The sequence below is a fragment of the Parus major genome, chromosome 4 (assembly GCF_001522545.3).
Source record: "Parus major isolate Abel chromosome 4, Parus_major1.1, whole genome shotgun sequence".
Lineage (NCBI taxonomy): Eukaryota > Metazoa > Chordata > Aves > Passeriformes > Paridae > Parus > Parus major.
In genome coordinates, this window is record NC_031771.1 from 45,928,571 (window position 1) to 45,943,017 (window position 14,447).

At 38.5% G+C, this 14,447-nt stretch overlaps 1 protein-coding gene across 16 annotated transcripts in view; it reads left to right on the forward strand.

The window, feature by feature from the left end:
• APBB2 (amyloid beta precursor protein binding family B member 2) overlaps positions 1-14,447 on the forward strand; it is a 162,364-nt gene that overhangs the window by 112,915 nt on the left and 35,002 nt on the right. For all 16 annotated transcript variants that reach the window (XM_015624830.2, XM_015624838.2, XM_015624839.2 and 13 more), the window contains 2 exons: positions 5,047-5,193; positions 9,442-9,569. In XM_015624830.2, the coding sequence (XP_015480316.1) occupies positions 5,047-5,193; positions 9,442-9,569 (275 nt within the window). The remainder of the gene's footprint in view (positions 1-5,046; positions 5,194-9,441; positions 9,570-14,447) is intronic.

Consider the following 14,447-nt stretch of genomic DNA (forward strand, 5'->3'; position numbering starts at 1 on the left):
ACTAAAGCAGGAAGCTGGAAATGTTGAGAAGTCTTATTAGTATGTTTTTTATTAAGCATTTTGAATTTTTTGTAGCTAAGAACTTTTATGTGACATCTGTGAGTATTTCTTTGAGGAAGTAGATGCAATGAAGTCTCTTCATGTTAATTAAGTGAAAGTGCTTGTTCATTAATTGCATAAGTTCTTTTTATTCTCTTGTTACTCTATCTTTGATCTTCTCTAGTATTTTCATCTGAAATCAATGTAATCTTTCTTGCTATGTAGCAGGCAAATACACTGGAACATACTTCTTCCTCAGAATAGAAGGATAATATGTTATGATACTTGATCTTCCAAAGCATAAAATGATATGATCGCTCTTTTTATTTTCAAACTATCAAGAAAAATGCAAGTGAAATTTTGGAAGTTATGTTGGCTGCATAATAAATGGTTAATTATGTGACCTACATGCTGTGTCTCAGGCACAAACCTGCTCAGTGGTCTGTGATAAAAGGCCTTATTAAATATTATAGTGATTTACGCATATCTGCAGGCAGATATAACCTTTAAAAAGGAAAAATATAAAAGGAAACAAAGGGAAACTGCTTAAAACCAAGTCCTGTGGGCTTGGAAGTAGAGAAGAAACAAGTAGCACAGATTTAAAGCATCAAGGCAAGCATACTCAATGTAGATGTGTTCACAGTGGCTGCCCCCAGCTGTGAAATATAAAAAGTCATCTGCCTGTGGTCTTGTAATGTTCATTGGTTTGTTGTTCTCAAACTGATGTTCTAATTCATTTTCACCCTATGGTGGGATCTTTTCTATCCACAGCTTTATGATCCATCCAGTTTCCAGTACTACTCTGCCATCAGTCATGTGCACTTGATCTCTTATCTTCTCTTTAGTGCGGGATTGTATTTGCTCTGTTTTTCTTGATTATTTTATTTTTATTTTCTGTAATGCTACATGCTTAGCACTGCATGAGGCAACAGCTAGAATGTGCATTTGCTTATGGTTAGAACTATGTCACAGTTCTGTGGCCCTGCCAAAGGTCCTTCCAGAGTTCCTCTTGGAAAAGCTGCTGCAGAGTAGAACTTTGCCCTGTGGTGAAGGGTTTGCAATGGCAAAGAGCAAAAGTGTGGTCTGTGGTTTGTTCATTTCTTCAGTCCTAAAGTTCCCCAGGCAATTTTTTGCATCAGAATTGCACTTCAAGAGAGGTTTACACCTCTATACAGCGTTCAGATGGCAGCATTTATTCATTTGGTTATTAGGTTACAGATCATTAACCCTGAAACATTAATTGGATTTGCAGCTATTTGAACATAGGCTCCCCAGGACTGTAAAACCAAGCAGCAATACCTGTGTTTTCATTTTTGCTCATCTGTCTTTTCATGGGCTAGTGTGTGATAAGGTGGATTTTTTTTCCTCTGTGCAATTTCTTTACACAATGTCCTGTGTATCCAGGCAGGAAATGTGAAGTCTGTAGTCAAGATAAAAATACAAGATTATTGACTTACCATGGTTTAAATGATATTTTTTCATTCACTTTTCTCAGCCACGCAGCGTTTGTTGTAGTATCTTTGATCTTCCCAATCCCAAGCAGCAATGTTTGCACAGTATACAATTCCTAAATATCTTTCATCCTGCTGTATTTATCAACTTCTTTTGTTTCTCTTCAAATCTTTTTTTCTCTGCCAGCTCTTGAAAAGTGTCTCAGGGCAAGCAGACAGCCTGACCAGGCTCAGAAAACCTTTTCTAAGAGAGAAAATAGATTAGACTACAGTAAACCAAAAGTTGGCATCAGGATTACTTTGAAATTATGACAGGCCAATAAGTAATTGCCACTAATTATCTCTAAGCCTTGAGCAGAGATGCATAACAAACTGGCATTGCCAGGAATGATGATTTTACTGAGCTCATAGACTCTTAATGAAGAAAAGCTTGACTCTGGTTTTTTAGCTTGGCTTGGTTTGCCTCTAGATATTAGTTCCAGAAGACAATAAGAGTGCATTGTCAAAGCTCTTTGGAGTCAAGGGAAGTGATTTGTCTCTTGTCTTGTCAGTATCATTGGTGGGAGGCAGGGAACCACGATGCTGTGTTAATGTGTTAGAGTACTAAGCAATTCTGCTGTCACACCTAACTCAGCCACCCATGGTCTAAAAATTGGGTCATATCTGACTGGAGACACTAGGTGGTTTGTTTCTGCTGGGTTTTGTGCTCTTTTGTTTGTGAGTAGAATGTTGAGTCTTTTTAGGGTTTATTGAGAGGTTTTTGTTTGCAGTGAGTTTTTGGGAAATTGGTTTGTTTTCTGAAGCTGTTCTGAAGCATTTTGTTTGGGTTATGGTAAGGACTTCTTGTGAAACACACAAAAACTTGTCAGGTGCCAGGAGCCAAGGGTTTTCTCAGGTCTACCTCACTTGGAAGCACCAAGAGGGATTAGAAGCAGGAAAAGAAGCCAGGTCCTTCACAAGGAGGGCAATATTTGGGGTAGACAAGAGTGTTTTCATTCAACTCACTGTACTGTTTTGACAGTGGGCTCCATAAATATAGTGGATGATGCCACCAGAGAATTTCAAACAGGATAAAAAAAGGCCAGGAAAATAATATCAAAACAGTTCATCATCTTTAGTAATAAAACATTTACCTGCTGTCAAGTTGACCTGATAGTCTTTCATCTTTTTTTGGCCTCCTTAATATACACTCTGTTCTGTGCAAGGGCTGTATAGGTTGGATGGGCCTCTGAGCAACCTAATCTGGTGAAAGGTGTCCCTGCCCAGCAGGGGAATTGGAAATAGGCAATCTTTAAGGTCTCTTCCAACCCAAAGCATTCTGTGATTCCATATTTATCCTTGTGTTCAGAAAGCAGCTAACAAATTGTAGATGTGGTTGAGATGGGAAGAGCAACAAGGAAACAGTATTGTATATTATTATTATTGTATATATTTAGTTCTTCACCTCTCCTATGATTTAGAAAATGTTTCTCTCTGCTAGTATTCTACTATTTAATTTAATATTTAAATACTTGTAAAGAAAAAACAAAAACCTTTCTTCTGGTACAGTAAAAATCAGTATTTTTAAAGCTTGCAAAGATAAATATTTAATAGCCCAGTGGGTATAGCAGCACTTTTAGCAAGATTCATGAGCATGTGATGTGCCTGAAACAACTCTGCAACCTTAAGATTAGATCACCTTAATAATTGCTTTAAATTGTTAAAAATGTTTAAAAATGTTTATTTTAGTACGTTGTGTAGCCTTGAAGTTAGGAGCACCCCTTCCTTTGTTCTCTATTTCACCTTCTCCTTCTTTGCCCTTTAGAAGTGAAATTCAGCATTTTTGTGGGTTTCCAGCACAGCTGGGTCAGAAAGCAGCACTGTGGGAGAATTTGCATGTTGATTCCCTTGTTTGCAAAGGAAAAAAAAAAAAAAAAGAAAAAAAAAATCCACAGGAAAGATGGAGGCATAAAAGGCTTTAATTTTTTTTTGCCTACACTCACAAAAGGGTTTTACACAATTGCAGAGTGTCTTTGCTGTCTGATACCTGAGATGAGATACATCATTAGTGACTCATTGGAGTGGGTACCAGACTTACAGGAAGCAGGCTCTTAGGCTGGTTTTCCTGCTTGGTGGAGTGAGCCTGGATGAATGCATTGTGCAGACTCGAAGAAGGCTGAAGGAGAAGTTTTAAAGGGAGGGAGAAACTCATTCATATTTTTATCCATTGGTGAATTTTATTCTTCCCTTACTTTGCCAGAGTTGACAGGGCAGTTGTTCCCAAACAGCACACCAGTGATGGTGTGTGAGCTTGATCAGCTCACTGACTTCACAGCAGGTTTTAGGAAGTGGCAAGTGAATTTTTGGCTTTTGAGCTCTGAAGCTGGTTTATTGACTGCATCTTAAGCAGGATTGGTGGCTGCAGCATGGGCCTGCTGTTGCAGCTCCTGGGCTGTGTGGCAGCAGGCTCCCAGCAGTCACTAGCACTGCCTTCCTTCAGCAGCTCCCAGGATCCTTGTCTGCTTTCCCAAGGACCCGCAGGATGCTGCTGACAGCAAAGAAAGCTGTGTGGCACAAGGCAGCAGCGCTCAACCATGAGTGCTGGTCTACTATTGCTGAACCTCTAGGGAGCATCTAAAGAACTGGTGTGTGTGCTCAGGAGGTACAACAGTAAACACTCTTAGTTCCGAGTGAAACACCTCTGACATTCTCTGGAATAAGTCTTGGTCTCGTACACAAACTCCTGCTGACTTAGTGTGAGGTCTGTATTTCTCCCACCATAATGCCTGAGAGCAAATGAGCAGGTTTTGGTGTTTTTCTTTTATTCTCTACCTTTATAGATATAGGGTAGAGGTGGTGCCGTTCATTTTCTTCCATTTTGTTTTGTCTGTAAAAAGTACCATATGTGCAAAATAATATTGCCTTGGTTTGTTCTGCCAACTGAGTATTCTGGTTGGATAAACATCTTTCTGCTAAAAAATGTATAATTAGAATGTTTTATTTTAAAGGTAATTTTGAATTTCTAGAAAATGATAGCTTATCATCTTCTTCGCTTTGAATTTGTTATTATTTGCTACCTTAGGTAAACTTACTATAGAAGTTATTGCTGTAATCCACAAAAAAATGTAATTTTCTGGTTAAAAGCCAAACAGTGGGTATCTCACAAGAGACATAATCCAATAGTGTTTTCTTTCTTTTCAACTAGAATTCTAGATTCTAGCTAAAATTTCAATTCTACTCTATCTATAGTTGTGCTTTTTTCCTTTATTGTTTTTGTATTTGTGTGTATCCTAATATTTACTGCTCCCTTGTTTCCTCCTTTATGTTAACAAAATAATTTTAATTGACAGGCATTACTGTTACCTCCACAGGCATCTTTCATAGCAAGTCATGCATTCTTTTTTGCTCCTTTGAATGTTTTCACCTTGCCATTTACAAATTAGATTTTCATTTACTTATCTTTGAGCATAAGCCCATCTACAAGGCCTTAATTTTTTTTCCTTTTCTAGATGGAGATCTTTAACCTTAACTGGCTAGCTGATGATGCATGACGGATGTTTTTTGGTTTTATTTTCAGTGCTTTGCTGTGCGATCTCTGGGCTGGGTAGAAATGGCAGAAGAAGATCTGGCTCCAGGAAAGAGCAGTGTTGCTGTGAACAATTGCATCAGACAGCTCTCTTACTGTAAAAATGACATCAGAGACACTGTTGGCATTTGGGGAGAGGTAAGAACAGAGTGAACTTCTCCTCCTCTTGGAACATGCCTCTTGCATCATAACACATCTCAAAGGACCAGTTCTGTAGACAGCTATGTCCATGTTCTGTGTTTGGGGTTTCACTACCTCAGCCTGGCACTGCCAGATATACAAAAGTGTTCAGGGAAAATGTTGACTTTGTTGTTCCAAACTGCTCAGGGCAGCAGATGCCACAAAGAGCTCACTTTCATGTTATATCTGTGCTGGTACACACCTGTGCAATGGTATTGTTGGGGACACACAGGCCAAACTGTTGGAAATCAGTGTAAGTCTTCCTCCTGACCAGAGGTCTGAAAGTGATGCTTTGTAACAACATTTTCAAAGATTTCACAATGACAAAGGGCTTTAAGGAAAACCACACTGGCAGGGTTGTGGTTCTGAAATGTATGAGAAGATTGGAACCGATGGACAGATGGTTTGTCTTATGATGATTATTTTATCAGTGTTTCAGAAGGAAATTAATGATATGTCATCAGTCTGTCTGTTGGCTCCTCTCCAATAACTCCTGTGTCTCTGCACCACTGTCATCCAGTTTTGAAGGATGCCAGACTCCCACACAGTGAGGGAAATAGAGGAAGTCCAGCTTTCCTCTTTCTTGGTTTGTTGAAGGGTCAGTGTGCTCTCATCAGCTGGACCACGGTTGCTCTGTGCTTCTTTCTGAGTTGGCAGCAAATAGAGGATAATGCTGTGGGAACTCGGGGAAAACTTTAGGTTTTGTGATGTGGAAAATAGGTGTGCTGGGGACATGTGAAGAAGTGGAAGATGTTGAGGGGTCAGTAAGTGAAACAAGGAGGGAAAAGTTGGGACATACAGAGGGCACAGGAGACAAAGACACGGTAAAACATCTTTGTTATTTGATTGTTCATGAAACAACTTAAACTTCTGCCAAATCTTATTTTCTGCCTCTCTCCTGACATATTTTCAGAAGCATTACACTACTGTGAATTTGCCACACAAGTGACAATACAAAAGTGACAGAAGAGTGAATGTTGTAACTTTACCTTGTGTAATCTAAGAGAAATGGCACTGCCAAACTAAAAAGAAATCAAAAAGAAAAACTAGTCTACATTTCATTAAAGATTTCAGGAAAAATAACATTCAATCTCCCAAGTTATTGTTCCAGTCTATGGCTTGAGTCCACCATCCTGACTATGACCACAGCAATGCCAAGATGCTACAGGGGAGCTACTAGAATAAAGTGCCCTTAAAATTAAAATTATGTTTAAAGGAATACATTTATAGTGTTACATCTATTTAAAATAATTTCACAAGGATTTTTATATGTAAGAAATATATATTGTACATATAAATGAACAAAATATTGTTTTTCTTTCTTCCTTACACCTGGGAACAGTTTTATTAAGATAATATATCTAGACAAGCAATTAGAGATGTGTCAGTCATGGACTTTGGACTTACTGCTGACCCTAGGAGAGAAAAAGCTCCAGCATCTTTATATGTGTGTAATCTCATTCATTTTTCAGCACTTTGATCAATTTGAAATATATTGTTTACTTTGAACTCTCATGATTTATGAGTTAGTGTTCACATTTTTTTATATTTCTCTCTGTCAATCCCCTTATTCTTTGTTGGAAACCCTCGCAGGTTTTCAAGCCAAGCCAGTGAAAAGTTTTGGTCCTCTTGAATGGATGTTTAAATTAAGAGTGCTATTCATTAAAAAAAAAAAAAATAAAAAAAGAAAAATCTTCTTGACAAAACAATAGAGACACTGTGCTTGAATAGGTGGCTCCTGAAATAAATTGTCTTCCTGATTTTAAGAGTTCATTACATCCAGACACATTTTCCTGCCTGCAGTATAAGGATTCAAGAGTGATTAGAAAAGGCACATTTTAGAGAGGAGCCTGAAAAAATTATACTCCATCACTGATGAATCAGATGGAGCAATTATAGCAGGAATCTATTATGAAGCTAAATTACTGCATGCAGGAATTTCAAGGTTGCCTAAAGATTTACTTTAGCTAGAATGTAATGAAACTGAAATTGGGGTAAGGACTAGTCCCAAGTTTTCATGATTTAAAAATCCGCAAAACAAACCACAGAAACCTCCCACACCCTGGGTAAAATCTTGACCTGCAAAAGCTTAGTTAGTGGATTTAATGTGGGATTTCATGCCTTTTGCTCAAACAAAAATTATTATAAATATTGAACTTCTACTAAAAAGAAAAACACTATTCATCTGTTTGTGTTGCTCTTCTGCCATGAATTATCACTTACATGAAAAAGGTACCTCCTTGCCATTGACCTATATACTACAGCCCATAACACTTCCAGAAAAAAATGGGATTGAGCCTCTCTTTCCTTCATTCATTTTCTCTCCATGTCTCTTCCTCATCTCAAACCATCAGATCTTTGCAGCTCTTCGGCAGTCTGAGACTTTAAAGCCTGTGTTCAAGCTCCTAGCCTGTCTAAATAATTTCTTTTTGACCTATGCAGTGCTTTCATCTCTAAAATAGCTTTTGTATAATAAGGCAACAAAATTTAGCAAAATTTATTGCTTCTGGCTGCAGACAAGTGATCCCCCTGAGCATTGCAAGGATAATTTCCTGTGACTTATGTTGCTTATCTGCTCATTCTCCAATTTTTTCCCAGCTAATTTGAATTCCATTTTGTTACTCTAATCCCAGTGTATTTTGCATGAATAACATATTTTTCTTTCTTGTAATAATTTCCTTCTGGAGCAAATATATAAGTATAAAATAGGTCCAAAAAGCAATCTTTGTGACACTTGGTAGCATTCTTCACACAATTTGTTTACTGCTTCTGACCTCCAAGCAAATTTCTCCCTTTTTTTTCTCTGTGATGTTTCTTTTTCTGTCTGCACTAACGTCTCAATGCTGCTGGTTTGCCCCATTTTTTTGCATTACTACTACAACTACATCTGTTTCTACTTCTCTAGAAGCAGCCTATATGTCCAGCCTTGCACCTCAGCCACGGATGTGATTTTTCCATCAGGCAAAATATGCTTGTGTTGGCTCATACCAGGTGTCACCTATCTCTCCCACATCCCTCTTGGTACTTGTACTGCCAACTCTGTGTCACAGCTTCCCTTGCAATCCCTGTTAGGAGATCTGGGGTTGGGAGAGGAGATGGGCAGTGCCTGCCCCTTGCTGCCTTGCCTACAAACAGTGTCAGAAAGTTCTCACAGAGTAACATTAATGTATTGCTTCTCCAGACACAAAATTAGACATCATAAAGACTTGAGCCACAGTAATCAAGTGGGAAGAGGGTTTCTGTGTCATTGAGGTGAAGAAAAAGGTCCGTTTTGAAACATTAGTCAGCTGGGATTCAGACCCTTTCCATTCTTTCTGTTCATGTATAGATTCTGTCAGAAATGGGAGGAAACAATATGTTTAGTTGATAGCTTCCACCTTCTGATCAGCAGGAGCTTATCTTACTGCTCAGCAATAGGTCCAGGATAATTTCTGCAGGATCTCATGGTCTGAAGAATCTCTCTACAGCCTCCAAGAAGAGGGATATTACATGTGATAGAAGAGGCTGCAGACCTATTACGAATGCTGTCAAGAAAAGGAAGATAAGCATTTGTGAATTAACATCAAAAGGAAAATTGTCTCTAAATTTGTTTCCTGTAAGAGAAATAAGCATTATCTTTGCTCTTACATGCCAGAAGAATTGTGGAGAAGTCCTGGCTCCAAGATTCTGCAGTCACTAGCAGAATTCACATTCAGATCTTAATGCTAGGTTTTCCCCTTTCATCTTTCTTCAAAGAGTAAATCTTTTGACACGTACAAATTGCTGTCTGTTCCCATAATCCATTGGTTAAAATTTATGGAAACAAAACACTTTGAAGGGAGGAACTCTGCCTCAAAAGTACAGGTTTTGATATAAGCTTTTACTGTGAGGACAGACCATGTCTTCTCAGATATTTGGAAGAATTTACCTAAAAACAGATAAACACATAACTTGTTGAATAACTCAGTAGTTTGGGTCTGAATGAGTTGTATGTAAAAGATATCAAAGCTTTTTGTGATTGAGATTGTTTAAAAGTGTAGTAGCAAGATAACATCTTAGATCTTTCTCACACCAGAAGTATGTGAAGTTTTTTCCATTTACTCTTGGAACAACCTAAAGCTTTGAGTAAAGATGAAGCTAGTCTGAACAGCACAGTCATAACACCTTGAGCCCAGCCAGTTTGAGAGGGTGATGTACTGTGTAATTGTACTTTGTCTGGAACTGCAGGGCAAAGACATGTACCTTATACTGGAAAATGACATGCTGAACCTGATTGATCCCATGGACCGCACAGTTCTGCACTCTCAGCCCATTGTGAGCATCAGAGTCTGGGGCGTGGGGCGTGACAATGGTCGGTGAGTGTTCACTCTTGTCTGTCTTGACTTGATGCTATTTCAGTCTGCTAATAAATAGTACACATTATTCTGTCCCAGGGCCTATGTGAAGGTGGGTAAATTCTTCTTTTTGTTGCTGCTGTTACTTTTTCAACTCTGTGCTTTTGGTAGTGTATCACTTATATACTGTTTTGTTAAACCTTCATTGAACAAGCCTTTCAGATTGACTGAGGTACATAAAACTGCAAACATGTAACATTGATTTGTTTCAGATAGATGTAGTACTTTGTGGTATAAAAGCATGTTTTCAAATGTCTCGTAGTATGTTTCTCCTGGCTATGTGAAAGCATGTCTTCCTGCTGGTTCAAGTTAAATGTACTACTACTGCTCTGACTGTAGGCATGTGTTTCTACTTTCTTGAGATACTTAATGTGATGGAGAAAAAAATTGTATTGAGGGAAAAATATTGGATTTTAGTCATTACTGTTACTTCTAGTTCTTGATGTAAGAAAATCCCCAAGGACGTTGCAGAAAACTGAGGTTTGCCCCTGAGATGTGCTGCCTGCAAGCTGAAGTTGTTCATTATGGTAGGGAGCAACCAGGAATGTGTGCTGAAGGCCTTCCTGCCCTGGAAGCAGTCTTTCCTTGGGTTTCCTTCCTGACTGATCTTTTGGTGGCATTCTTGTTTGTCATGTTACATTGCTGTGGAAACAGTCTTGTGAAAGTGACTTATGTGGAGCAGGACAGTGAGCTGTCTCCCAGACTGATTGGGCATTTTGATATAGCAAAAATACTGCCATTCCCATCAAGAAAGTCCAGGATCTTAGGACAGTGCCGGTCCTGACACAAGGATAGAAAGTAACGCTGTTTCGAGTAACACTTTCGAGCAAGCTTTTCGTGTCCATGTTTGATAATCTCAAGTCCTGCATGACCAATACTGGCTGTGATGGGATAAGCAGATCTCTGAACAAGGGAAGGGTTGCTGATGTCATTTATCTGGACTCCTGAAAGGCTTTTGGTACAGTCTCCTACTACATTCTTCTTTCTAAATTGGAGAGATATGGATTTGATGAGTGCACTGTTAGATGGATGTGAAAGTGGTTTGATAGTTGCATCCAGATGGTAGTTATCAATGGCTTGGAGTCCCAATGGACATCAGTGACATGTGGTGTCCCTCAGGGATCTGTACTGGGACCAGTGTTACTTAATCTTCACCTAATGTGACCTTCCAGTACCTGAGGGAATTTACAGGAAAGAGAGGGTGAGACAGTTTACAAGTTGACAGGTTAAGAAAGAATGGTTTCAGACTGAGAAGAGCAGATTTAGATTACATCTCAGGAAGAAGTTCTTTACTGTGAGAGTGGTGAGGCACTGGAACAGGCTGTCCAGAGAAGCTGTGGATGCCCCATCCCTGGAGGGGTTCAAAGCCAGCTTGGATGGAGCTCAAAACAACTTGGTCCAGTGAAAGGTATCCCTGCCTAAGGCAGGGGAATTGGAAACAGATGATCTTTGAGGTCCCTTCCAGCCCAAGCCATTCTATGATTGTCAAAGTATTTGCAATTGTAGGGGTTTGGGTTTTTTTGTCTCTAACTTTTGATAGAAAATGTAATTTCAAACATGAACAATCTTTCCTAGTATAACATTTTTTGAAACCTGTTTTATCTGTCTCAAAGTTTCTGATTACCAGTGGCTAAATCTTTAAAAGGAAAGGTGACTTATCCTTTAGGTGACTAGAGGTTTCTAATTTTTTTACTCTTATAAATAACTGATAGTTGACTGGGCATGGGTTAACTGTTTTTCACTTCCATTGGTACAGATTTTTGAGAGATCTAAAAGGGGAAAATCCAGTTTGAAAGGCTGGGAAGTAAAAAGGTTCTAACTCCTAATGAATAAAGCATTACAATTCTTTGTTTGCATTAGAAAATGGGTGCATTACACATTTCCCTTCAAGTCAGTTTTTGTAGTACCTTGTTTCAGTCAGAAAATAAATAGAGCATTTTAAGGAACACCTAAATGTGATGCAGCTTTACAGAGTAAAGCTTTGATTTTGATTAATTTTTTTAAAGCATTTACAATTCTTTTCCCCAAATACTTACATTCCTTTGTGAAATAAAATTATTCCATTATGTTCTTTATAAAGTAAGATAATGAACCATATTTCTTCAGGCTGGGGTACCTGCTTTTCCTAAAGACAGAGCTGGGCATGGATTTTTTAGGAAACATTTAAGAGAAATGTACTTTTTGCAATCATGTGGCACCAATAACATAGTATTTGGTGAAATGTATCTGGGGGTGGGAGGCAATAGCAGACGCTCCTAGATGAACATAAGCCCTCTCAACAGGGCAGGAGCTGTTGGGAAAGGCTGTGTGTGCACAGGTCACTCTGTCTGCTCTGACCTGCTGTGGTACACCACAACATTTACCAAAAGCTATGTGCAAAAACCTAGGAGATCTCTGATCTGATCTGACCTCTGATCACTCGTGCCCTGTTTCATGGCATAACTGGGGGCTAAAGATGAATTCCAGTTCTGCTAAGATTTCTGCAGAAACTTAAATCTCTATTAACAAAAAATGTTTAGATATGGGATATGTGGGAGAAGTAAAGGTCCAATTTTAAAAATACAAGCAACAAGAACCCCTCAAACCCAGTTCTTCCTTCTGGTCATAAAAAGTAGCCATTTTCTCGACTGTTTTCCTGAAAGGAAGTTTTATACATGATGCTGACAATACAGATAAGCTGGCAGAGGAAATAAAATAATTTTTCCCCATGCTTCTATTATCAGTGATGGGACTAGGCCTTTCTGTGTTCAAAGTGAACATTTAGCGTTTCTAGAGAACATGACATATCTTGACCAGCTGCTGTAAGGAACAGCAAGAAATAGTTTATTAAATTTTAATATATATTGCATTTAGGTATTAAACACAAAGTCAAAACCAGCTTTAATATTTCATTTGCTGGCACACGGATGTTTTATTTGGGGAATTTGGGTTTTTTTTCATCATAAGAAATTTTATTTCACGACTTTCCTATTCATAGCCATTTGTAAGAATTTTGATAGATGCTTTTACAGAAATTTTGTGTCCAGAATGACTTTCAGGACTGGAGCCCACTCTTTTTGAAATTTAATTTTAGTGTTTTATTGACACATTTTAAAAAATAAGATTGTAGGAAAAGCAGTGTAGCTATTACTTGTAAGTAAACTCAGACTGCATGTTAAATACCAGAACAGACATGTTAAATACCAGAACAGACATGTTAAATACCAGAAGATAAAAACAACAAGCAGAAAGAACAAACTTATGAGTGCATGATCAGATGTACAATATGTTTTGGGCATAGAGATGTTCAGTGTAGGAAACATGCTTTGAGGGGTAGCATAAAAGATGTAGCATTTGCTAAAGAAGCACTAACACACAAGAAAAAAGCATTTGGACACAAAACAAAAGGAGAACACAAGCTGAGAAAGTCATATGGTTGAGGCGGAAACTGCACTGCAGCGCTTCTCATGTATACATTAGCCCACAGTCCTTGTATTCATCCTGGTAAAATCACCTGTTACTGCTGAGGTGAGGAATACCAAAGCCATTCACTGACTGCAGAAACAACTTTCCTTAATTATGGGTTTGCCATCACCAGAAAAAAGCGAGGGGACCACATTGCTGCTTAGGTGGATTATAAGTGTTCATGAACTTGATGAAATCGCAGTTTCTGGTGGGAACTTCTTCCAGAAGTTGTTGCACATAAATTTCATTAATTAGTTACATCTTCTAGTCCAAGAACCTGTATAATAAAACATATTGAATTTGTTGTGAAAGGTAGTATTTCAATTTTAAAATACTGTAGAAATGTGTATTTCCCTGTATTTTGATCTATTTGAACCCCAAAATGGTCTGCAGGCCCTCCTTTTAACTCTTTTGCTTGTACTAATTTATTTGGGTAGTTTCTGCTTTGGAAGATGAAGAGATTTTCTAATAAGACATGAGCAGATGATTTTCTAAGTTCTGCCATAATGAAAGATTGATGAAATGCAGAGATCTGCTGATGAATGTTTAATCTGAGGATGTGGCTGCTAACTTACCTCAGGCAGAAGCATCTTCCAGGAGACTGTAATCGCTCTCTTCATAGGTTACACTATTATCCTGACCTTTGGAGTTTCTTATTTAACAATCCTGGGGTAAGCAGAGGCTTCCTCATTTGGTTAACTTGGGTTGTGTGGGGATTTTGTTTCATCCCTTGTTTTCAGGCTGATCAGTTGAGAAAATGTTTGATTTTAAAAGGCCTGGAGGGCCTCCATAAAATCATGAACAAAAGCAGTTTCCCAAAAATTGGTGGGTATGCATGTATGTGTACACTGAGCTCCTATGTTTCATATGTATATATGGACATTAAAGGAAAATAAATGTCCTGTATATGTGCAACCGTTCGTCAGATTTGGTTTCTTAGATGATATACCTTGTAATTTTTAAATGTCAAAAGCCACTGTCCTTTGTACAATCTTCCTGTCCTGCTGTACTGAAAACACTCATGATGATTCATTTGGTATTATTTGTAAATAAGAACAGTTCTTGCAGTTGCATAAATAGTTTGATTCCAAGATCACTAAGGTTGTGGTCTCATGGAGGTGTCACAGGTATATCAGTGAATAATTGTCAGTGGTGTGTTTGCTTCTTAACAAGCCACATAAGGCCATGTTTTTCTGCTCGTTGTTAAAAGTGTGTTTACACCCTCAGCCTACTGAGGCTGTAAAAGGGCTGTTCTTTTCACTTGCAATATGCACGACTGCATTAATCATTCCTCAGGTTGGGTTTTGTCTCTCCTCCTGGACTGCTGGTGCATGCCCTTTGCTTTCTGAGCAGCTCACTAACAAGGAAGAGAGAAAAGGCAATGGCCCATCAGTT